The sequence below is a fragment of the Astatotilapia calliptera genome, chromosome 4 (assembly GCF_964374335.1).
Source record: "Astatotilapia calliptera chromosome 4, fAstCal68.1, whole genome shotgun sequence".
Taxonomy (NCBI): domain Eukaryota; kingdom Metazoa; phylum Chordata; class Actinopteri; order Cichliformes; family Cichlidae; genus Astatotilapia; species Astatotilapia calliptera.
In genome coordinates, this window is record NC_137425.1 from 12,012,120 (window position 1) to 12,036,339 (window position 24,220).

At 40.1% G+C, this 24,220-nt stretch overlaps 2 protein-coding genes across 2 annotated transcripts; both read right to left on the bottom strand.

Annotated features, from left to right (window-relative positions):
• Positions 1-10,145: 10,145 nt before the first annotated feature.
• slc25a10a (solute carrier family 25 member 10a) lies at positions 10,146-15,907 on the bottom strand. Its single transcript, XM_026164744.2, has 11 exons — positions 15,472-15,907; positions 14,831-14,950; positions 14,624-14,738; positions 14,481-14,529; positions 12,604-12,645; positions 12,457-12,500; positions 12,218-12,288; positions 11,129-11,221; positions 10,971-11,048; positions 10,736-10,792; positions 10,146-10,623 (listed from the first exon to the last, which is right to left on the bottom strand). Exons 1-11 carry the CDS (start codon positions 15,559-15,561, stop codon positions 10,522-10,524), a joined length of 861 nt encoding a protein of 286 aa, XP_026020529.1. The 5' UTR covers positions 15,562-15,907; the 3' UTR covers positions 10,146-10,521.
• A 2,997-nt stretch (positions 15,908-18,904) lies between these two features.
• mrpl12 (mitochondrial ribosomal protein L12) lies at positions 18,905-23,855 on the bottom strand. The gene is made up of 5 exons (XM_026164746.2): positions 23,629-23,855; positions 21,317-21,515; positions 21,144-21,218; positions 20,810-20,947; positions 18,905-19,987 (listed from the first exon to the last, which is right to left on the bottom strand). Exons 1-5 carry the CDS (start codon positions 23,685-23,687, stop codon positions 19,871-19,873), a joined length of 588 nt encoding a protein of 195 aa, XP_026020531.1. The 5' UTR covers positions 23,688-23,855; the 3' UTR covers positions 18,905-19,870.
• Between the last annotated feature and the right edge of the window lie 365 nt (positions 23,856-24,220).

Sequence of the window (24,220 nt, forward strand, 5' to 3'; positions counted from 1 at the left end):
CTCACAAAACTTGCAACACCGTAACTCACCTCAGAACGTTAGCACGTCGGAACAGTATGCATCACGTGATAGAGCGGCTGTGGCATTTGTGACCTGTCGGTGGTCTGGATAGCATGTGGAGCTTCGCTAGCAACCTGGCATTTCATCTCCGACAAAGTTATCCCCGAGAGAAGTAAAGCAAGTGTGTAAGTCCATCTCTGAATGTTTGTAAAGCATTCCTGCGTTAAGCTTAACAAGCGACTGCCTCTTCTTGCTGCTACTTCAATCATGAAACTGCTTAATGATCAGCTGATCGGCTTTTCTGTCGCGACTCCGTCTCTCTGGTTTGTTTTTGGCCCACTTTGCACCAGAAAGAGGAAACCATCGGCTGAACAACAGCAGCACGTTTAAGCTTGATCAGCTGTTGTTAGAATTTATTTAATATTACTTTCTACTCGAGGATCTTTTGTAGCTGACGGCTGGTAACTGTGCAGGGGCGGATCTAGCAAAGTTTAGCCAGGGGGGCCGATAGGGCATTAACAGGGAAAAGGAGGCACAAAGACATACTTTTCTTTCTTATTCTCATTTAAAATGTCTAGCTTTTAATAAATAATTATCTGACACCCAAAGTTTTAATTTGATGTAAAATGAATAGAAGTCAATTACTGTATATAGTAACTATTAAGTCTAATATACCCTAGTAAGCTATAGTACTTTCTCCTTTGGGAAGGTACCATCTGTGCAGTCTGCAATTTTGTTGAAGAAAGATGTTGAATCTATTTAATATTTCTTGAAAAATAATTGATTTCTGTGCATTTTTTTTCACACTGCATCAAATTAAGGTTGATTACGTCGATTAAGCATCATGAGGTGGAGTGTGAGGGGTGGTTCCCTATTTTTTATTTATTTATTTTTGTTGTTCCTGGGAGTTGGAACCCTATTAGTTAGGTTGCTTAATATTTACGCTAAGTACTCTTTAAAATACCAGAATAGGGAGGATGGTGTAGGTTTAAGTTTATTAGATTGATCAGTATTGCTGAACTATGAAATTTTTTTTTTTTGCATACAGGTATAACAGAATAGCTTTAGTGTAGTTGTTGTTTTAAACTTGAGTATGAACTTATACAAAATGCAGCAAGATATTTAAAAAGACAGTTTTGTTGATTAAAAAACACTATATCGGATTCATATCGGTATCGGCAGATATCCAAATTTATGATATCGGAATCGGTATCGGACATAAAAAAGTGGTATCGTGCCATCTCTACTATCAACCAGCAGCCACTTGCCAACTGGTCAAGGAATATATGTTTCCCTAGCAACCAGAGGTTGGAAGGCTATGACCTTAAGTTGAGCTAACTGGATAATGGACAGGTGGTGAAAATAAGCTTGCTTAGGAGGGAAATGCTTTGTTCCTGCTGCCACCACAGGAAAAGAGAGCTCTAAGAGCATACAGTAATCAGCTCGCTATGAAGTAAGTAGCCATTGATGCCACCTTTCAGAATCAACACATGAGATTTAAGATCATGCTTCGTTTACCATCAAAAAAAGCTTCCACGTGAACGCCAATTTGTTTCTTAACATTGCTTCAATAAGTAGTGATTATGTGATAAAATTAAACGTCACTGGTTTATATTTGCTCTTACATCAGCTGCACTGAACCGATCACAGATGGATACCAGTATATGACATCTGCAACTAGTTTAAAAACATGACTTCAACGTTGTCTGCATCATTATTCAGTTGACTTTGATTAAGTTTAAAAGCTTAATTGTGTTAAGGAGCAGGAGCTGCTTTCATTTCCTCCCAAAAGTAAAACAAGTGGGAACTTGATTGATTGTATTGATTGGGGTTTCGGGTAAATATCGGGCATATTTCAATTTCAATATATGTAGAAATGAAGATTCTTACGCTAAAGGAAAAACAAAAAAAAAAGTGTGAGATAGACCTCCTGTGGAGAAACTGCAGATCTAAATGCTTGAACAGTGCTCGCTGTAGCTATCTATGTGAAAGCTAAAGGTAACAGGGTTCCTTTTCACGTACTGCTCAGTTATATTGGGCTAATAAGCAATAAGATTACCGTGCTCCAGTAATAGTTTGTGCACGTCCACTGATGTCATTAAGCACTGTGATAAATGAAAAGCTGCAGTCAGTCATTTGGACTGAATAACTTCATACTGTACATATGAAAATGGATTTCTCAAAAAATCAAGCAAACACTATATTGGTCTGACTGAGAATATCACCATTTAATGCTGAAGAACATGTCTGTTATTCCACTTTGGATGTGGGGAGTCTATTTAAAAATGGGACCCCCTCAAGTAAAAAGGCTGACGCGCCTTATTAACATAAAAGTTTTCTGAAAACAAAAACAAGAAATTCTGCATAGCTGTTTATCTCTGCTGCCTCAGACTAATGGGCTGTTTTTTCTGCTCTGATTTGAGCTGTTTCAGTGAGAACACAACCTGCTGCTTTTCATCATTATCTTTATTACATGTCACTGCCTCTTTTTTGGCGTCTTTTTTTCTGCCATTAACTGTAAAAAAAAATCATCTTCACAAGTAGACATACACAAATTAAGCTGGGGTACATAGCTTACAAAAACTTTTGCTTTTACGTGGGATGAAATCTGGCTTTACATACAGTGGGGCAAAAAAGTATTTAGTCAGCCACCGATTGTGCAAGTTCCCCCACCTAAAATGATGACAGAGGTCAGTAATTTGCACCAGAGGTACACTTCAACTGTGAGAGACAGAATGTGAAGAAAAAATCCATGAATCCACATGGTAGGATTTGTAAAGAATTTATTTGTAAATCAGGGTGGAAAATAAGTATTTGGTCAATAACAAAAATACAACTCAATACTTTGTAACATAACCTTTGTTGGCAATAACAGAGGTCAAACGTTTACTATAGGTCTTTACCAGGTTTGCACACACAGTAGCTGGTATTTTGGCCCATTCCTCCATGCAGATCTTCTCGAGAGCAGTGATGTTTTGGGGCTGTCGCCGAGCAACACGGACTTTCAACTCCCGCCACAGATTTTCTATGGGGTTGAGGTCTGGAGACTGGCTAGGCCACTCCAGGACTTTCAAATGCTTCTTACGGAGCCACTCCTTTGTTGCCCGGGCGGTGTGTTTTGGATCATTGTCATGTTGGAAGACCCAGCCTCGTTTCATCTTCAAAGTTCTCACTGATGGAAGGAGGTTTTGGCTCAAAATCTCACGATACATGGCCCCATTCATTCTGTCCTTAACACGGATCAGTCGTCCTGTCCCCTTGGCAGAAAAACAGCCCCATAGCATGATGTTTCCACCCCCATGCTTCACAGTAGGTATGGTGTTCTTGGGATGCAACTCAGTATTCTTCTTCCTCCAAACACGACGAGTTGAGTTTATACCACAAAGTTCTACTTTGGTTTCATCTGACCACATGACATTCTCCCAATCCTCTGCTGTATCATCCATGTGCTCTCTGGCAAACTTCAGACGGGCCTGGACATGCACTGGCTTCAGCAGCGGAACACGTCTGGCACTGCGGGATTTGATTCCCTGCCGTTGTAGTGTGTTACTGATGGTGACCTTTGTTACTTTGGTCCCAGCTCTCTGCAGGTCATTCACCAGGTCCCCCCGTGTGGTTCTGGGATCTTTGCTCACCGTTCTCATGATCATTTTGACCCCACGGGATGAGATCTTGCGTGGAGCCCCAGATCGAGGGAGATTATCAGTGGTCTTGTATGTCTTCCATTTTCTGATGATTGCTCCCACAGTTGATTTTTTCACACCAAGCTGCTTGCCTATTGTAGATTCACTCTTCCCAGTCTGGTGCAGGTCTACAATACTTTTCCTGGTGTCCTTCGAAAGCTCTTTGGTCTTGGCCATGGCGGAGTTTGGAGTCTGACTGTTTGAGGCTGTGGACAGGTGTCTTTTATACAGATGATGAGTTCAAACAGGTGCCATTCATACAGGTAACGAGTGGGGGACAGAAAAGCTTCTTACAGAAGACGTTACAGGTCTGTGAGAGCCAGAGATTTTCCTTGTTTGAGGTGACCAAATACTTATTTTCCACCCTGATTTACGAATAAATTCTTTACAAATCCTACCATGTGGATTCATGGATTTTTTTTTCACATTCTGTCTCTCACAGTTGAAGTGTACCTCTGGTGCAAATTACTGACCTCTGTCATCATTTTAAGTGGGGGAACTTGCACAATCGGTGGCTGACTAAATACTTTTTTGCCCCACTGTATATAAAGACATATAAAACAAACATACACACATTTTAAAAGGATTTATTTCCACCAGAAAAAAACTTGTGTTGTCCAAAGCCAGACATCGTCCTTGGAAATGCTGAGTCCCCTATAGAAACTGGATGGCAGCTTATTTGGCACTTAAACATGAAGACTGTGAAATAAAGGCAGCGTTTATATTTTTCCCCAACTGATATCACACATGCCGTAAGATATATTTGCAACCTGTATAGCCCAACTCTGACAGCTGGGACAATAATGTAGTTATCTCTGTGAACCAATCATGTCCCGTTGTAGTCCCTTTGTAGGGACTTGTAGACCCCAGTTGGTCTCTACATGCGTGGTTCCCACTATGAAGCATGGCAATGGCATGTTGGTGCTTTGCTGGTGAAACTATTGGGGATTTATTCAAACTTGAAGGCACACTGAACCAGCATGGCTACCACAGCATCCTGCAGTGACACGCTATCTCACCTGGTTTGTGTTTAGTTGGACCATCATTTATTTTTCAGCAGGACAATGACCCCAAGAAAACCCCTGGGCTGTGTAAGGGCTATTTGACCAAGAAGGAGAGTGATGGAGTGCTGCGCCAGATGGCCTGGCCTCCACAAAATCCATGAATCCACATGGTAAGATTTGTAAAGAATTTATTCGTAAATCAGGGTGGAAAATAAGTATTTGGTCAATAACAAAAATACAACTCAATACTTTGTAACATAACCTTTGTTGGCAATAACAGAGGTCAAACGTTTACTATAGGTCTTTACCAGGTTTGCACACACAGTAGCTGGTATTTTGGCCCATTCCTCCATGCAGATCTTCTCGAGAGCCCTTGCATGCCTGCTTTCTATGCTTCTGCACAGCTCAGCATAGTTTTCCATCTTCTAGTCTGTTAAGCATCAGAATAAACTCTTACACTTAAAACATCCAATTCGTGAACCTGTAAAGTGTAAAAACGTCACCAAGTGTTTGAGTTTTTGAAAGTTTACAATCCAAAAAGGGGGGACTGGACGAAACTACAAGCATGGGGAAAATATGCAAAATACTTTCTTGCCCCACTGTATATAATTGCCAAGTAAACAAGTCTGTGTAATGTTTTGCTTGCTTGCCACCTTCTTTTACAATTCACTGATTCTCTGGCCTGCCAGTCACTTTGCTCCTTATATAAGGTTTTTGGTGATTTTCTCCGCCCTGGCTTTCGCTCCTGTTTATGTGAATATCTCTCTTCTGGCTGCAAAGGGCTGCCGGCCGGAGCAGAGAGGGGAGGCATGCAGGCTTAGAGCCACAGTCAGACCTCAAGTGAAAAGCCTGGCTCCCACACTCCATCCCACAAACTTTTCCATAATGTGAAACCATCGCTCATTCTCTCAACTCTGTCGTCATTCCAAACCGAGGAGATCAGCGCTGTTACCACCCAGTATGATACTGGCAGCAAATGAGCTTTAAGAAAGGAAGAAAGGCAGATCACTATTGTCGAATGAAAACCAGGGAAGTGTAATTTTGGTTATTTTTCTATTTAAATATAATTTTGCAGATTTATGGCCCCTCTGTTGCCCACATTGAGTGTCATGAAGCCCAGTTGAGAGTGGTTTTGAAGCACCTTCAGCTTTCAGCACTACCTGCTGTGGCCAGCCAGGCATGGCACAGGTGGTGCCGTGACCCAGTCCAACGCAAGCTGGCAGAAATCCCTCAGATGTAGACAGTGTAGGAAAAATCATCTCCAGCCAACAACGCAGGGTTGATAAGAGAAGGATTCATTAAGGAAATGCACCAAACTTTAACTCTGGGAGGGGCAGTGAGAGGGGATCTAAGTTCTGGTATCATTTTTAAATTATAGTGATAATAGTAACAGATTAGCCACTTGAAAGTGACCTTAAAATTTTCCAAAAACTAAATCCATGATTTCAGACAGAGGTAGACAAAAGCAGTGTTACAATTTCTGGCTGGTGACGGATCAGTTTTGCCAGGCGAAATGACAACTTTTCATCAGCTTTAAAACTTCTAATAAAGAATCAATTGTAACTCTAAAAGTTGGAAATATGCTAACCATCATTTTTACTGCCGATTTTAAATTGTCCAGATGAAAATATTGGATTTAACCCTGTCATCTTGCATTTGTATTTTGGAGAAGAAAATCAACAGAGTGTAACATTTTTGTACGTATAGGTTTGCTTTTCTCTTATGTCTGCGGTCACACTGCTTAAAAAACATGCTGCGAAATCTAAAGTTTCACAGGCTTGGTGTTTTTCAGTTGCTAAGCTGTTTGGATGATCACTTTGGTAATTGGCAGGTCTTCCCACCTTCACCCTCACTGAAGTCTAACACTGTTGCTTGCACTGACTGAGCTGACCAGCCTGTGGAAAAACAGAGATCGCCCATGAGAGGAAGAATCTGACATTTGAAGCAGCTGGCAGCAGAGTGCAGAGAAGAAGAACAGAGGACTGTCAACTACCTTGTGAGAGTCCAGGAAAGCTGAGGAAAACTCTGATGGATCAGTAAGATGAAAGGAGGGAAGAAACTAGAAAAGAAGGGATTTCCACAGCTGGCAGTGAGATGAAATGTAAAAGCGCTTTTTTTGATTTCTTAGATGTTAAAAGACTGTTGAACTGTGACAGTGCAGCTGGTCCAGGCTTAACAGCGGAGGTATAACAAACTGCAAAGCTCATACGCTTCGGACTAACCGGCCTACTTGGCCATACCCAGTGCATTTAATTTAAATTTCATGCTGTTTAAAGAGTGCAGCCAGACACTTTAATTCAATTCAGTTTTATTTATATAGCGCCAATTCACGACAACAGTTGCCTCAAGGCGCTTTGCACATTATTCCATGCAAATGTCCACTTCAAATTTAATCAAGGCCACATATGAATTACTTGGATGTTTGCTATCCCTCTGGATCTTATCACACACAAAAATGTAATGCAATTAAATTAATCTTTATTGCATTAAATTGTTAACAGCTGCATGCCAGCACTGTGGTGTATGGATATATTGAACCAGAGCTGACATGAGAGACATGAAATCATGCCCAGTTTTAACATGCTTGTTGATTTTTTTTTTTCAACAAATGTTGTGATCCAGAAATGTTTTAAACACGAATAATCTCAACTTACTTTTAGTATGATAATAATAATAAACAATTACAGAGAATGAGGTCAGGTCAGTATTTTCCTTTAAAGGCTGCAGAAGAGTTTTGCAATTTGTCAGCATCTTAAAGACATAACAGCCTGAAACTTTGACTAACACGTGACAACTTCTGAGACTGACATCTGGAAAAAAAAAAGTGAAATTAAACATGAAATATAACTATCAAGGTTGTATAGTTTGATTTGGGGTTTTTTGCGTGGATGCTAACTGAACATTAACTGAAACCTTCTTAATGCTGTTTTGGAAAAGACTTAAACCCTTGTCTGTGCCCTTACTTTACTTATATCTGCACAAGCCCAGTTTCTCAGTGTGAAGAAAAGATTATTATTTCAACAAACTGGCCAATGAGAAATAATAAAATATAAAAATGTATATTTTTAAAAAGCCTGTTTGTTCATATATACAGTGAGCATCCTGTTGGGTAAAAATCAAAGATGAAAATGGCTTCTCCTCGTGTTGAGATATGAACCCGCAACATCTGGTATAACAATTCACCTCACTGTAAAATCTCAAATTCTGTTTCTGTTGTCAGGACCGTTCCAAAACATTCAGTCTGTCAGTTCTCAGCTTCAAACCAGACTTTGACATCTCTTCCTCGTCCACATCCAGAAACAAAGGTAAACGGAGAAAGATGAGAAAGCGATATGTGTTTCTGTCCGTGTGTGCGTGTGCATCATCATCGCCATCATTAGCTGCATCCCCGGTGGATGTCTTCGGGCGCAGCGGTCAGTCTCTACCAGCGATAGAGTGCCTGATAAAGAGAAAACATCAAGCACAAACCGCCGTCTGAGGCTTCAGAGTGATGAAGGGCAGAAAATGGCACAAAAAATAAATAATTTCTAAATGAATCAGTTTATAAAAATAATACAAGTGTAATAAATCAGAGCATTCAATTAAATTAAAAATGTGACAGAAATAGATCATTTTTTTATTAATATGCTTCCCTATTTATTTATTTATATTTAATTTTCCACTTTTTTTGCCCCATAACAGCTGAGAGAAGAGGAAGAAGACAGGTGGATGAATGGATAATCGATTGATTGGCTTTATTAATCTCTTTGAATTTTATATTTAGCATTTTTCTTAATGCAAATCAATCCGGAGGCTCAACATCCAAGAGAAATGCTTGCTTCTAGAGACCTGAGGCAGCTGGCTAAGCTATCTATCTAAAACTTATACAACTGCTCAGTACTGTTTGCAAGCAAATAAATTAATACTGAAATACATTCATACATTAATATTATAAAAGAAAAAAGTGTTCTATTTTATAAATTAACACCTACACTTCTTTTTAATAATTTTTTATTTTAACTGTCTGACTCTTTCATACACAGCAAAGTAAATCTGGATATACACTAAAAAAGGAAGCAGATGTACTCTTCTTATGCAGTGCATTATCTATCATTACTGACCTATGTCATCAAGCTGCTCTTTCGTCAAGCACCATGACAACCGCACATAATAACCGGCTCACCATTAGATGACTTTTTGCACAGGTTTCACGGGGTCGTGTAACCTGTGCAGCAGTTAGGAATAAGCAAGTTGAAACTTAACCTTTAACCGCAAAAAATAAATAAATAAAAGTTTCATCAAAAAGAGCTGATTTCACTTACGCATTAATCTCTTGGTGATATCAGTGACTTAGCGGGCTGGACTTCTTAAGGAAAGTTTATCTGATTTTTGTTTGACTATACATCATGGAAAAGGCATCAAGCGTGGAGCTGTTGGATCCCGAAGACAAGAATCATCACTCAAATTCTGACACTGATACAGGCAGTGAGTAAACCATAGGACATGGAAAAGATATCAGTTCGTCTTGTAAAGCTGAGCATGATGGATTGTGCATCGCTGTACAATATAATGCTCAGGAAAATAATACCTGGAACGATATTAAATAACATGAACCCACAAACCCACATACAGCTGCTGAACCATGGCACACAACTTTTTTTTTCTCTCTGTCTTTTTTTTAAGCAAAAATTTTGTCTTTGTCTTCACACGAATCTGCCGGCCTCCTGTTTTAAAAAGCTGCTGAGTGTCTAATGAAAGCACGGTCATAATGAATTCAAGTGAATCTAATTGTCTAAGAGGTTAAGTGTTCCTTTTTAAAAGAGGCCTGACAGGATGTCTGATGTGTCCAGCAATAACTGCACTCATGCAGTGAGAGAAGTAAATAAAGAGACAAATTACTGACAAGGGAGTGTCTCACAAGCTTGTTTTCACAATTGAATCAGCCTTGTTTTCTTTTCCATAAAGCCCATCATTTATTTTCTCACTATATTCTCAATCCTGACTAATGAAAATGAGAAAAAGTAACGCTTCTGCCACAGATTTCCTTTCTAATCATTTTCTCCAACAAAACTATGGATCCAAGGGGCCTCTTCCATCAGCTGACATAGCACAAGAGGCAGGGTCCAGTCCATCACAGGCGCTCACAATGTAGAATCACCAATTAACCTAGCATGCCTGTTTTTGCACTGTGGCAGGAAATCAGTGGCAGAATAGGGAAAAACATGCAAACTCTGCACAGGCAGTGGAGAAAGTGCTAACCACTGCACTACTGTCCCGCCCTCACATTCCTTCCATAATATGAAAATAAACAGTCTTGTCTTGAACCAAATCCTTGGGCAATCTGCATAATTACAAATACACTTTATATAAATATATTGGCAGGCTGTTTTTCAGTGTAACACTGTCCCCCAGAGGGCACTGGAGGTTTTGTAGCATGAAGATTCATTTGTCAGGTTCAGGATATTCATTCAAGAGACAGTTTTGAATTTAATGGAAATCCATTTATTACTTTATTAGCCTTATATAACCTTAGGTGATATTTATAGTTGCACAGTTCATGACAAGTGAAGTAGCACAGTGGTGAATGTAAATAATTTAAACCGTCTCCGTTTTTAAGAAACACCACGTTTCATCACCACGTTTTTGTCTGGAGCTTTGGGTGTTATTACACAAGTTGTTTTGATTATGTGTTATGGATGGAAAAACGTAGCATGAAGATTCTCTTTCCGTCTCGGACTTTTGAGGGTTCCACTCAACCCCAGCTCAGTTTGTCGAGATCAACCTGTGCAGCATGGAGGGCCACTAAAATCCTGAAGGAATAGCCGTGGTCGTAGGAAAACTATCTTATGGCACCCTCAGGTAATGACCATCTCACCAAAATGCTGCTTCAGCTGCTCGAGGAAAATGAAGGTTAAGACTGTGTGAGGGATGAGGCGGATAGCTGCAGGAACAAGACCCTGGACACAAATCAAAGCACTATTTCAGTGTCTTAATACTCTGTAGGTTACTACAGCACATAATTAGAAAGAGCTGTATAAAACATCATGTCTGCGTGAATGTGACATCCACCTTGTAGAACGCATTCGGCCCCAGCTTTGCTGTTTCTGTTAAGCAGTGAGACACACTCTGCAACAAGGAGACAAAACACACAAGAGACATGCCAAGCTGTGTCATTTTCCCCATAACCAATGAATAAAACATACATAACATCAGAGTGATGAGGGCGGGAGAACTCAGAGACCTAAATAAGCCAAACTCTCCTGCAAAACCAGATAACAGGAAAAGTCATTTTAAAGACACTCACCCCATACTGAACTTCTGAATTCATTAATCTTGTTTTAACAACATCCAGTGGTTGACAGAGGATTGTAGCAGAGCCACCCTGCGCAAGAACAGAGGGCTTATTTCAGAAAATCATGTGATGTTTGTCTTGCTATGCTATGACAGACGTGAGTCACTTACTGCAAACACACTCGCCAGGAAGTGAGTGAAGATGTTGTCAGTCAAGTAACCAGTAGCCAGAACCAACTCTTTGGACTGGTCGTAGCAGGCGAGCTGCAGGAGCAAAACACACATGTGCTGCGTAAGTTGGCTCGCATTTATGGCTTTCTGTTTTGTTTCTTTATTTTTTAAAGAAGTGTATAATTTCCAAGAAAATACTTAAAAAAAATATCAGTGAAATAGACCTAAAACCCAAAATGTAGTTTTGGTTTAAATGCTGCAGGCTAATCTGTGTCCTTCCTGCCACAGAACAAGAGCAAACTACACAGTGGATATACAGTTGTGGTCAGAAGTTCGTGGGTACTCAACATGGGCATAAATGTCATGGTGATTTAGGGCCTTTAATGATTTCTTTGAAGTTTTCTTTCTCCAGGGTGGAATGATTGTGCATAGATCTTTAAAGACATTAAAAAACAAGAATTGGATGCACAAGTTTTAATTTATTAGGATTTCCTCCAATCCATGCAGGGTCAAAAGTATACACACAGGCTCAAACATTTACATACGCTCACTTAAATCTTAATAAGTGACGCTGAAGGCCCTACAATGTTTTTACTAACTTAACAACACCAAGGCCTGTTAACATCTCGTTAGTGATCATGATTGTCTCCAACTGGTAGTTTCTCTTTGCCAGAGAAAAAGGAATTTCTTTGACAGCACTTACTGGTCTGAGCAGTATTCAGAATTTTGGCATTTTGCATGATAATTACATGCAGTATAACTTTTAGGATTATACTGACTGATTTTAAAATTTAAAAAATACCAACATTTAAATGTATAGATTTTTTTAATTGAACTTTATGCGTAGCCTCTAAAATATATTTCCCTACATAACAAGCTAAGAAAAACTGAATAAACACAGTTTAATCAGCTGACTATCTGCATATTTAGCCATTACAGATTTATTTATGGCAATAATTGTTGGGCATAAAAATTATAACATTAAGGCCATTATGGTTCTGTCTTACAGTTTGCTGTTACTGCTCAAAAATTCACAGTTTCACTATATTTGCAGTCACTGTTGTCTTGTAGGGCAGTTTATGACTTTACCTGTCCAACAGACACCAGTGCACCTCTCGAAGAAGCCATTGAAGCACCAGAAAACAGTTTCCTCAGCCCCTCTAAAAAGCACATTTCAGAAGGATGAACATTGTAAAGAAATCTTTAGTCAGTATTTGTTCTCTTGAGTTTAAGGATTGTGGATTTTAAACTTGTGACAGAACATACAAAGGAAATAAAAATAAAGCTTTAATGGTACGTTTAATGGTAGAAGCTTTTATGGACTTTACCTTCCTTACAGACACGTAAGAGCCCATCAAACACATGAGCATAACTGTAAAAAGGGAAAAAACTATCTTACAATATGGTTATTTGGAAAGAACTATAATTGTCTGTAATTATGATTCAGGATGTATTCCCATTTTTCGTGCACTTACTTTCTTCTGAACTCTGCTGCCATCTTGACGTCATTCTGCATTCTGTAAAGATGAGAGATTTCAAAGCCGGTTGTCTGTCAGCACGTGCAGCCTTAACACTGATTGTCTTGCTTCTGCACTCTGGGAAAATTGACCATCTAAAATTGGAAGGCTTTTATGCCACCACAACTTTTTTTTTTGTGTAGTTTGTACTTTCCCCAGCTATCTTCCTTTCACTTCACAACATTTCTACAGGTACCTACTTTGGATGTTATGTTAGAAACCCCTTAACCCCTTAACTTGTGTTTAGAAATATATATACACTCACAGACACTTTGTTAGATAGTACCACGTTTGACCCCTTTTGCATTCAGAACTGCCTTCATGGCATTGACAAGATAGCACCATGTCAGTTGCTGCAGATTTGTCAGTTGCACATCTATGATCTGCATCTCCTGTTCCACCACATCCCAAATGAGCCCTGGAGGCCTTTTTGATACAGTGCGTGCTGGACATGTTCAGCAACAATATTCAGGCTGCCTGTGGCATTTAAATGATGCTCAGCTGGTAATAGGGATCCCAACGTTTGCACCACAAGCAGCAGCATGATGATACCAGGATGAATCAATGTTTTCCTGTTGTTTATGACAAATTCTGACCCTACTATCCAAATGTCAAAGCGGAAAAAGTCATCAGACCAGACATTTTTCCAACCTTCTGTTGCCCATTTTTTTTCTTTTATTTATTTTCAATTTTCATAACAATCAAAACACAAAATAGCATACACTGGACATGGTTACATCTGTGCAATCAGTAAGGAGAAATACAAAGACAGAAAAGTATCCAAGTACTAAGAACAAAATAAATAAGGGGTTGTGTAAAACTTAGCAGACGCACAAAAGAGAAAGGGCAACTGTCTGTTAGATTCTGTCCTTTGTTTTCTCTGCAACCTCAATCCACTCTTGCTGAAACTTTCCTTGACAGTTATTATTCCTTACCATCAGTGATTCACAGGAAGCAGTGTCTTTAACCATTCTATGAACTCTGGTTTAGTGTGGCTCCTCCAAAGGCAAAGAATAACCTAAGAAGCACAGGGTAAAACAGCCCAAGCTCCCAGTCGGCACAACTGAGGCAACTCTGGTAAAGGCCTATGTAGCGACTATCCAATACAATGAATTACTTGAAGATCAACAGTCCCTGAAATACTCCGACTAGCCTATCTGGCAGCAACAACCATACCACCTTCAAAGTCGCTTCTGTCACCATTCTTCCTCATTTTGATGTTCTCTTTGAACTTCAGCAGGTCATCTTGATCACGTCTACATGTCTAAATGCACTGAGTTCCTCTCATGTAATTGGCTGATGAGATATTTGTGATGAGCAGTTGGACAGGTGTACCTAATGAAGTGATCCGTGTTCGTGTATCCTTTGTTACTTTTTGGTATTTTTCTTTTTCTATTATTGTTTGTTTTTTGGTCATCAAGCACTCGCACAAAAGTACAGTGGACAGAAACCGCAAAACCCCAAAAGTTATAAACAACATTTTTAAAATGCTCAAGATAATAAAACGGCCACTTAAATGGACCAGAACAAACTAAAAATAAATGTAGGCTTTTATTAGTAATATGTTTCATGATTCAGTTTCAATTTAATCTCCATTTAAATGTATATTAAATATTCATAGAATTATTATAACTATTAAAGCATTGTGACAACAAAATGAATCACTTTTATCTCACGGCTGGAATGACAGCAAATTTAGACCTTAAACAGCAATGTAGTGGATGCACTGAACTATAAAATATAAACTATGACTTTTATGTGGTGAACCACAAAAATACATTCGATTCTACATGTGAAGTGCAAACAGATACAAAGACATGAACACTGTATCTCACCTTACATTCACCAGGTCAGTTGGGGTCCCAATGAAACCACCTGTAAAACCTGATGAAGGAAAAACAACATCTTTAAATGCAATTTTAAGTATAAAATGAAACAACATCTTTAAATAAAATGTAAGCTATTTTCCACCATTTACCTCCAAAGGCACCCAGGAGGACTTTCTGGTGGAAAGGCATAGGACCTTTATTTTTTCTCTTCATCTTATCCCTGACGGTCTCGTAAATGGCAAATCGTGACAAAGAATATGTCATCTGGACAAATGAATAAATAAAAACAGCTATGTCAAAGAGAGGAAGAGTGTGCGGCTGATAAAGGTTTTTTGGAAATGAGTGTTGTTTTTGACCTGCCGGCAGAGGGAAGCAGTGAGCCCGCTGTAGAGAGCCAGAAAACCCTCTCTTCTCACTACGTTAAGAGTCATCCCAATCATCCTCATCCTCACTTCCTGCTGTGTTTGCAAGTGGACCTGGAAGCAACCATAAGGAAGCAACACTAAGAGTCAGTGGCACTTTTAGTGAGAATTGGCCTTAGATATATGTAAGGTTCCTGTCTTTAAAACCGTTAATATCTAGTCTGAAAATATATCTCACGCTCTAATATTACCAGCACCATTCAGTCCGCATCCTAAATTAAAGAAAACCAATGCAATAAGTGGATAATAGCTGCAAGAAATAAAAAACTGTGCCACTAAACATACACTACAAATGTTACTATCATTTAAAGCACCTTAAGGAATCAAAGCAAGCCTAATGATTGCCAATATAAAGGCAATTTGGCTGCATAATAGCCAAGTGAAATTCTAAGAAACTGCTAAAATGAATATTGCTACAACACATTATTCCAAATTTTATCATCAGCAAGTAAATAGAAAACCAAAATAGCCAAAATAGACACATCAGTGAGGCCTATCTGGATCTATTTTGTCTCTGCCGAATGGAAGGATTGTGCTCTGGTGTTAATTCAAATTCGATAAGCTCTATAATTTACCTTTATCAAATCCAGTGGATGGGTTACACAGGCTGCTGCACTGGACGAGACCCCACCAAAATACCAACGAGAGACACGGTTCTCCTGCATGCTGTCAGTGAGGCAAACTCTAGAGGGGGAAAAAACCAAAGGGTCGACTTCTCAGAGGCTCAAAGGACAACTTTGCCCGAGGGTGCTCCTTTCATCGTTTTTCCCCTCAGCACTTCTGGTGATGCGTGGCCACAATTCATCTTAAAAGTCGACGGGAGTCATCTCAATGTAAATCTGTATTTTTGTTTCTTTTGAAGCAGTGGACAGACAAATATAATGAGTGTCCCTCTGTACTTACTCCATGTTTGTGTGCCAAGAAGAAGAGGGGTGCAGCTGGTTCATGGGAGAAAGTGTACGTGACCAATATAAAAATAGTAAGCGGGCTTGACCGCTGCTGTAGTTTTGAAATTGTGGCCGACACACTGACATGGAGCAAAGGTCTCGAAGTTTAAACAAATATTTGTCAAGGATAGATTTGTCTAATTATAGCATTCAGACTTCAGGTCATAAGCACAAAAGGTTACAAGGTTACAACATTTTGAACAATGGGTCAGTGATGCACAGCAACATTATTTATTATTTTTATACTTTTCTGAAAGTTTCTACAGCTAATGCAACCGTCTGGGTTGTTGAACATGACATGATTTTAAATGAGTGCTATGAATGACCAGCCTGGCACAGCAGCACTTGGGCTGACTCAGAGGGGGGGCACTCATGACAGATGATACAAACAGCAACTGGATACCCACTCCAAGTTGGAGCAAAGGTAAGATGTGAGCAGACACAGGCAGGAATGGGTAATGACAGCTAGCAATAGTCAGAACTGAGATTTAGGTTTCTGTCTAATGCTTTAACATGAGTTGTTGTTGTTGGGCCTCTTTTAGGGAGCTGTTTGATCAGATTGGGGGTGGTTGCAATTTGGCCTACCGTCTGTGAAATAAATGAGATGGGCAAAACGATAACTGCAAGGTCCAGAATAAAAATGAAGTTGAATGAACAACAGGCTTAACCTTCATGGTTGATAGGATTTATTGCAGGCCTGCTCCATTATTTTCTGCTGGCTGTAGCTACACCGGTTGAGATTGCAATCAAGTCAGACTGCAGACATTAATCTACTGCACATGAATCCAAATCTTTAAGGGTACACTGAGATTAAATAACAAGAACCAACTAGGAGTTAGGTCTATATGGATGTTATATTGCATTGATGCTGGATGTCTGCAGTTGGTGGACCGTAGGCTGACCTCAGTCACTTGAAGTGTAGGAGAGTGATATGCTGCTGCCCTCTGCTTTATGCTAAATTGCTGCATTAAATTGCATACAGCTGGATTTTGTTTTTATCATAAAGTGAGTTAAAATGAAACCTGCGACTGATTTGATGTGGTGACTTCCTTCAGCAGTCCAGGCCAGGCTTGCAATGCTATGACCCAGCCAGAAGCCATCATCACTAACACAGCAAAGTATCATTTTCATTCTCCAGGACAATTTTCTACGACTCTCATCAGGACTAAAGGGTTTTCCCTCCTCACTGTAGGAAAACTGGATGACAAGCCATTTCTTTCACATGTTCTTCACAGAGTTTTTAATCACTTATGTTGCGTTGCTCTTTCTCATGTTTCATCTGTACACATCTGTCTTCATTCTTCCTGCTCTCCATCTGTGCTTTGCATTTGTTCTTGTGACAGATGTAAAAACAGACTGTATTCTCTCTAAGATTTAGATGTGTCACGATAGATTAAGTCCGAGTGTTGACATAAAAACTAAACATGTTAAATTATCAAAGCACTAAAATTTACATTTAGGTTTAACCTTAAAAAAAACTAAAAGCAAAACTCCGTCATGATTTGGCACACATACCTTCATCGGGGAATGAAACAGAGTTAATGAAATCACTCGATCCTTCTACTTGTGGTGTTTCACCATTAGGGATTTCCCATTAATTATATTCCCCCAATGATAAGCTTCTTCCACCCAGGATCAAAGTGGAATATTCCACCAGTGAAACGATATAAGAGCAATCTTCAACACCTGGACCGATACAGGAGCCCAAAAGGATCAATAAGCCCAGAATATTCACCAATCCAACAGGAGTGAAATACTCCACTGTTTATCCTCAGCACTCTTTGTGCTAAAAACACATCAGTTCCCAGGTCCTGAATCCTTCCTGATGCTTCAGTTACAAAAAATTGCTGAGACTACTTGATTAAAACAACTAGCCAACATATCTACTGGGAAAAAGCACTATAAAAAACTGTTATATTAACATTATACTGCCATGATAGCAGGTATGAAATTGAGCCCCTTCAATGTTCTCTACATACTTCTTGACATGTATGTCCTTGCAACCTCTAGTGTCCATAAGTACAAAGCACCTGACTCCTCACCTTCTCCTATAACTATAATTAATCAGAAATTGTTTATATTCTTCAGGTTTTTCTTTTTACAGTCAGCAGTCTGCAGGTGATTTTGTGCAGGGTTAGCAGTTTATGTTCCTTATGTGAACCCCATTGAAGAGACAGATTCTCCAAGAGGAAAAGCAGTCCAACACTAGTTTTAAAATAACTGTGTATAATTTTTCTTCTTTACATGCTGACTTTTTTTTTTAATCTGTTTTTCCAAGTAGTTGCAGACAAAATAAGACTGTCTACCTACAGCAACTAAATGCATGTAGACATTAAATGGGCAGAATGAAAAGCAGATTTAAAAGGACTTTGAAAGTGACATAGCTCGTAATGACAGCTGGGCTGGACCGAGTACTTAACTGCTGATCTGCTGGGGTTTTCTCACACGACCATCTCTAAGGTCTCTTCTGACATCTCAGTGTGAGATGTCAGAAGAGAATGAGTGTCTCCTTTCATCTGATAGGACAGCAACAATAATTTAAACAACCACTTGTTACAACCAAGGTATGCAGAAGAGCATCTGTGAACAAATCAGACCTTGATGCACATGGGTTACAGCAGCACAAGACCACACTGGTTGCCACTTATGCCAGCTAAGAGCAGGGAACTAAAAGTAGAGTTTGCACAGATTCATGAAAACCGTTTTTTGTTCCGAAGGCAAAAGGGGTTCAGAGGAAGGTATACCTAATTAAGTGTCCAGTTAGTGTAAATGGCGTAAATTACTTTCTCTCCAAATCATACATCATCACAGATACTGAAGCTTTTTTCCCTCTTTTAGGAAAACCTACTCATTTCTGTTCATTTCAACACTAAGGTTTACTCAGAAACAAAATGACATGCAAGTGCTGTTATCCAGCGTTATTAAGACCTCTGGTGGACAACCGCAGTAAAGCATTATCTAGTGAAATTCACTGTTCCACTATAAATGTTCAGTCAACACAGCACACATGAAATCTTGATTACACTCATCAAGTTTTCCATAAATTCAGCCACACGACCAATAATTATTTCAACTTTAATCACATTATTAACATTTCAATGAGATTTATCTGGACTCAACCCTGCCATTCTCTGAACTACACACAGTATCTGGTGCTCCTCAACATCAGTCATCTGTATCAACCTGGAAACCACAAGATTTAACCTTGTGAGAAGATTAAACACAAAGAATTACAAAGTAATTTCAGCCTCTTTCAGACATGCGCTCCTTCCCATTGATCTGACAGCATCTTGGTGTGGTGATGGTTTCGTGTCCATCAGCACCCTGATCACGCCTCTGGACGCAATAAATTTCAACCGTAGCAACTATGCATGCATCTTTGGCGAGTTACTCAGCTCACAGGAGAATGCAATTAAAAGCAGAAACGTTTACATCGTTTCTAATTTGGAATATGATTCAAGCATTCTTCCTAATTCAGAAGAAAGCTTTTTAGAGCATGCATGTGGGGGGGTAGGGTACAGCTCTCTCTGCAACACCACGCAGCACATGCAGCTCTTTGTAACAATGACAGAGAGAGAAGTTCTCTCAGTCTGTCGCAGGAAGGTCAGATAGAAACCAGAGGAACATTAATGTGATCAATGACCGCCGATTGACACAATGCCATTACTGCAATGTTATTCATTACATGTCTGAAAAAGGCGTTACTCTGCATCCAACCAATCTCCTTAGCTTGTTTGTGACACGTGTATCAGACAAGCGAACCACCAAACAGTGCGGCGGCACATCTGCGAAGGCTGCGTGCTGGAGAGTTCAGTCTCAGCTGTGCCGTCCCGACCTGACGTTGTAAGGGGACGGCGTTAATGTCAGAAGGCATTTGTTTCCATTTCTCTTACGATCCACGTCTTTGTCGTACAAAAAAAAAAAAAAAAAAGGGAGGAAAGAAAACAAATAAAAAGAAATAAACTCAAGGATGAAGTGCATGAGTAGTAAAATGATGGCGAACAGTGGGCATAAGGGCAGACGAGATCTACTCCAACTCCACGGTGCCACCTGCTGCCTCCAGGGCTGCTTTTAATTTCTCTGCCTCTTCTTTGGACACGTTGGCCCGGATTTCCTGTGGAAGAGACTCCACTAGTTTCTTAGCCTGTTTCAAATAAAGAGGGCGGAGAAAAAAAAAAACAATTAGTGAAATTAACAAATTTGTGCTTTGAGAAGCTTTAACACTGCAGACAAAGCAAATTACACTATACACAATGTTTGCTTGTAGTTACTGCTCACAATAAAAAGAAAGAAATTAGGAACACTTGATCACCACAATACAACAAATTCATATCAATCTGTCAAGTTAGAAACTGTTGGGAATGCATTTCACCCACTTTGGTGCAAATAAAGGGACAACAGGTTCACTGCAAAGCCAACACCACAGACAACCTCTGTGAGCAAAGGACCCACTAAAAGACGTCAACCCATGCTACCCACGTGCCCTCTGACAGTTTGTTTAGAGGAATGCACATGACGAGCTTGCTGGAGGTCATGTAGTAGGACTGACAATTCTTTGCTCAGAGGAGCAGACACTGATGCCCTTGATATCCTTCTACAGCCCTGTTCAGCCTTCCTTGTGTAACAGCCCACCTGCATCACCTCACCACTCTTGAGAACATGCTGGGAGACATAGCAAACCTACTCATAACAGCACGAATGGATGTGTCATCCTGGATGAGCTGGACTGCATGTACTGTTTTATGCTACCAGCAGTGAGATTTTCATTTGCACCAAAGCAGCTGAAACTGATTCACAAAATAAATTGGACTGATTTTGCAGACTATTATGTAATAATATATGCATATTATTACCTCCAAAGCATCATCTCATAAACATTTTATATCTCACATTCTAACACCGGCCCACTGCTTTTTGCCAAAAGCTACAATAAGCCCGCTTAAATAGCTCCAACAGTGAGACTTACCTGCACCAGATTCAAGCCCTGGATGCAGTTTTTCACTTCCTTTATAAGCTTTACTTTTTCAGCAGCTTTCAATTCTGTCAATTTTACTGTAAAGTGAGTCTTCTCCTTCTTTGCTGGTGCCACCTCCTCCTCTGCAGCCTAGTTGCAAAAGGAACACAATCGAGGTCATTTAACTGTGCGCACGGAGCCTCGTTGGCCACATCAACTATGAGTGGCTTTAAATTCTTAAGCTAGACATCTGAAAAAGAACAATAATGATGTATGTTGCTACTTAAGCCATTAATGATTTATAAGGCAGTCTTCAGAACTTCCCTTTAAAAACAATTATCAATACCTGAGCTGCAGGAGCAGCTAATGTCGCCATCGCCCCCATCGGCATCATTCCGACACTCTCAATGTTCAGAGTTTTCTGTGGTAAAGACAAACAAGTTATCACTCAACATTTAACACAAACGGACAGCAAGAAGCTCAGACAAAGTGCACTGTGGTTTTAGGTTTCCCACAAACCTTGAGGAGTTCGTTGAGATCGGACACCTCTAACAAGGTGAGGCTGGCTATGTCACTGACAAGCTGCTGGATTTTGGGGGAATACTGTTTGGGGGCTCCATCTAGAGGAGGGGTGGCGATGGCATCTGAAGACGAGGCTGGACTGGTTTTCAGAAGTCTGAGAGCACATAAGGCTGGTGTCTGCCGTTGAAGCTGTTGCCTGGGAAAGTGAAAAGCGGTTAGCTAAACGGCAGACTGTATCCACATATTCAGTATGGTGTGGATCACACCTGGCATCATCCACTGCCATATTTTGACTTTGTCTACTGCTTTACAAAACAATCCTTCTTACATTTAGAGTGCAGACTGCCTAACTTATGCATAATTAATGGTCTCAATTTGCAAACCACCAAATAACCCCTCAAGCTTCTCACTGTGTAAAGACAGTAGCTATTACTATGAGATGGGTTTGCTTTCTTATTTCACCTGGAGGACACTTTTATGCTTATTGCTTTGCAGTTTAACAGCTCAAACAAATTATGGTAATTTGGCAAGCAAAAACCCTGAAATTCCAGTTTTGCATCAGCAAATAATGCTATACAAAAACACCACACCACAAAGGATTTGGCAGGATTCTGCAGGTACTGGCTAGCTTTGGTTGGAGAGTCACGCATCCCTGGTAAGAATAGTAAGAAGAGATTTGTTGTATGTTATATGCGAGATGGCACAAATGGTAAATGGCCTGCATTTGTATAGCGCTTTACTCAGTCCCTAAGGACCCCAAAGCGCTTTACACTACATTCAGTCATTCACACACAGGCAACGGCAAGCTACATTGTAGCCGCAGCTGCCCTGGGGCGCACTGACAGAGGCGAGGCTGCCGGACACTGGCGCCACCGGACTGGTTGACATTATGGCAAGTACCTGTGAGCTAAGAAATCAACCATTATATTCTGGCAGTAAGGACAGATTTCAGGAATATTGTAGGTTTATTACAAAAGTACACTCTGCAACACGAATATCCAACTTGAAAACCTTTGGAACACGATCAAGTTTCATGTAAGCAGAATGTACAATAATAATATCAACTGAATTATAACCCTCACAGATGCAATTTATTTACCCGTTCTGTGTTACACCTTCCCTGTTGAGGTTACAATTGCATTATATAACAAAGGTTATATATCAGCTCAATCTTCTTTGTTACCCATCATCGTTTAGCAACCTCGCTATTCTATGAATGCAGGACTGTAATCAAAGAAAGTATGCAGACCTAGAAATGCACTGTGGAAGGGGGGCAGGAAGCTCAGTCCTGTTAGTAAAACTGACAGCACGGTGGTTCTTCATGCCTTCTCAAACATCTCAGACTTGGAATTTCACAATAACAGACGTGGACAGCTCAGCTGAGCAGTTGCTCTTCATTGATTGCATGGAGACCAGTTGGATGAGGGATGTGCAGACGATGCACTTATAGTGTCTGATGGTTACAACAAATTGTCAGGCATGTGGACAACCCACCCCCAAAGCTTCCCATTCTACTTGTGATTACAAAATTTAAGTCCCTTTACCCCCAAACAAACCCCTGGGTACTTGCAGGCAAAAAAAAAAAATTTAATAAATACAAAAATAAAAAAAATAGTTGTGCAAAGGGCAGTCAGCCTCCATGTAACCAGGGCGACACTGGAGGAAACTACAGCTTTGGCTGAGAGGTCCTGATAAGGATGAAGAGAGAGAAGCGCTCCAGGACAAGCCATGGTGGCTTACATCATAAAATCTCCAGCTGACAGTCTGGACATGTCTGTTTTAAGACACAACTGCCTCTTTTACACACATGGCATTGAAAGTCTCAAGACTCCCGAAAAACCCCAGTTAAAACTCTAGTCAGTTTTAACAGGGTAATGTAGCCTATCAAGCTATAAAAAATGTTTTAAAAAAATCACCCAGAGTATTTTTACTACTGTCAAATACCAGAAAAGTCCCATTTGACCAAGAAAAAAAAAAGGTCAAAGCCATGCTTCTCTTAGATTTTTTTTAAGACGAAGCCATGAAGGTATACTGCGTTTTGTGTCATTAGTCGGACAGCAGGGCTCAATTGGTCACGTTGTTCAAGTTGAAGCCTGCGATGGAACCCTTAACGTCGGCTAACCTACTTAGCACACAGCCGCAAACCACTAAACTCATTTCTGTGCTCACACAACGCGCATCGTCTGTCTTTAGACGAATTAAAAAGACAACATCGTGTTCTCCATCCAAATTAAGCGGCAGCAGTGGCCGGCTCTCTGCCCTTGAAGCCGCAGACACTCGGATACAGGTGTACTCCGCCTGTTACGTACCGATGCGTGCTGGCTGCGACTCGCAGCGCGGTGCGGAGGCAGCGGCTGGTGCAGAACATGCCGACGGTAAATGGAGCCGGTGGTCCTCTCTCTGAGAAACAGACAAATTTATCACACACACGTCTCCTTCCAGCGGATCCTCTGCCTCAAAAGCACATGGCGTCCCCTCTACTCCTGACCTACCCACAATGCATTGCGTGAACTGTTAAAAAACCTCAATTCAACTGCTACGGGAGCCCACAAGGGACAATGAATGTGCGTGAGAGAGCGACAGAAAGAAAGTAAGTTTGAAAAAAAAATAATAATAATAAGAATAAGAATAAGAATAATAAGAATAAGAATAATAATAATAATAATAATAATAATAATAATAATATGTCCAGTCTCATCTTTCCATCTCTAGCATTATCACTTCAATGACATGCAATGACTCATAGTGCTCCATTATCTGTTTTTCCATCCAGGTGTCTTTACTGCATTGGCAGTGTGGTTGGGATCATTCTAATGCTCAAAAATTAAGCTGTTACAGTCACATGCTTTCCAGGTGGAATTGCATAGTGGATCAACATCTGAAGGGATTTTGCTGTGTTCA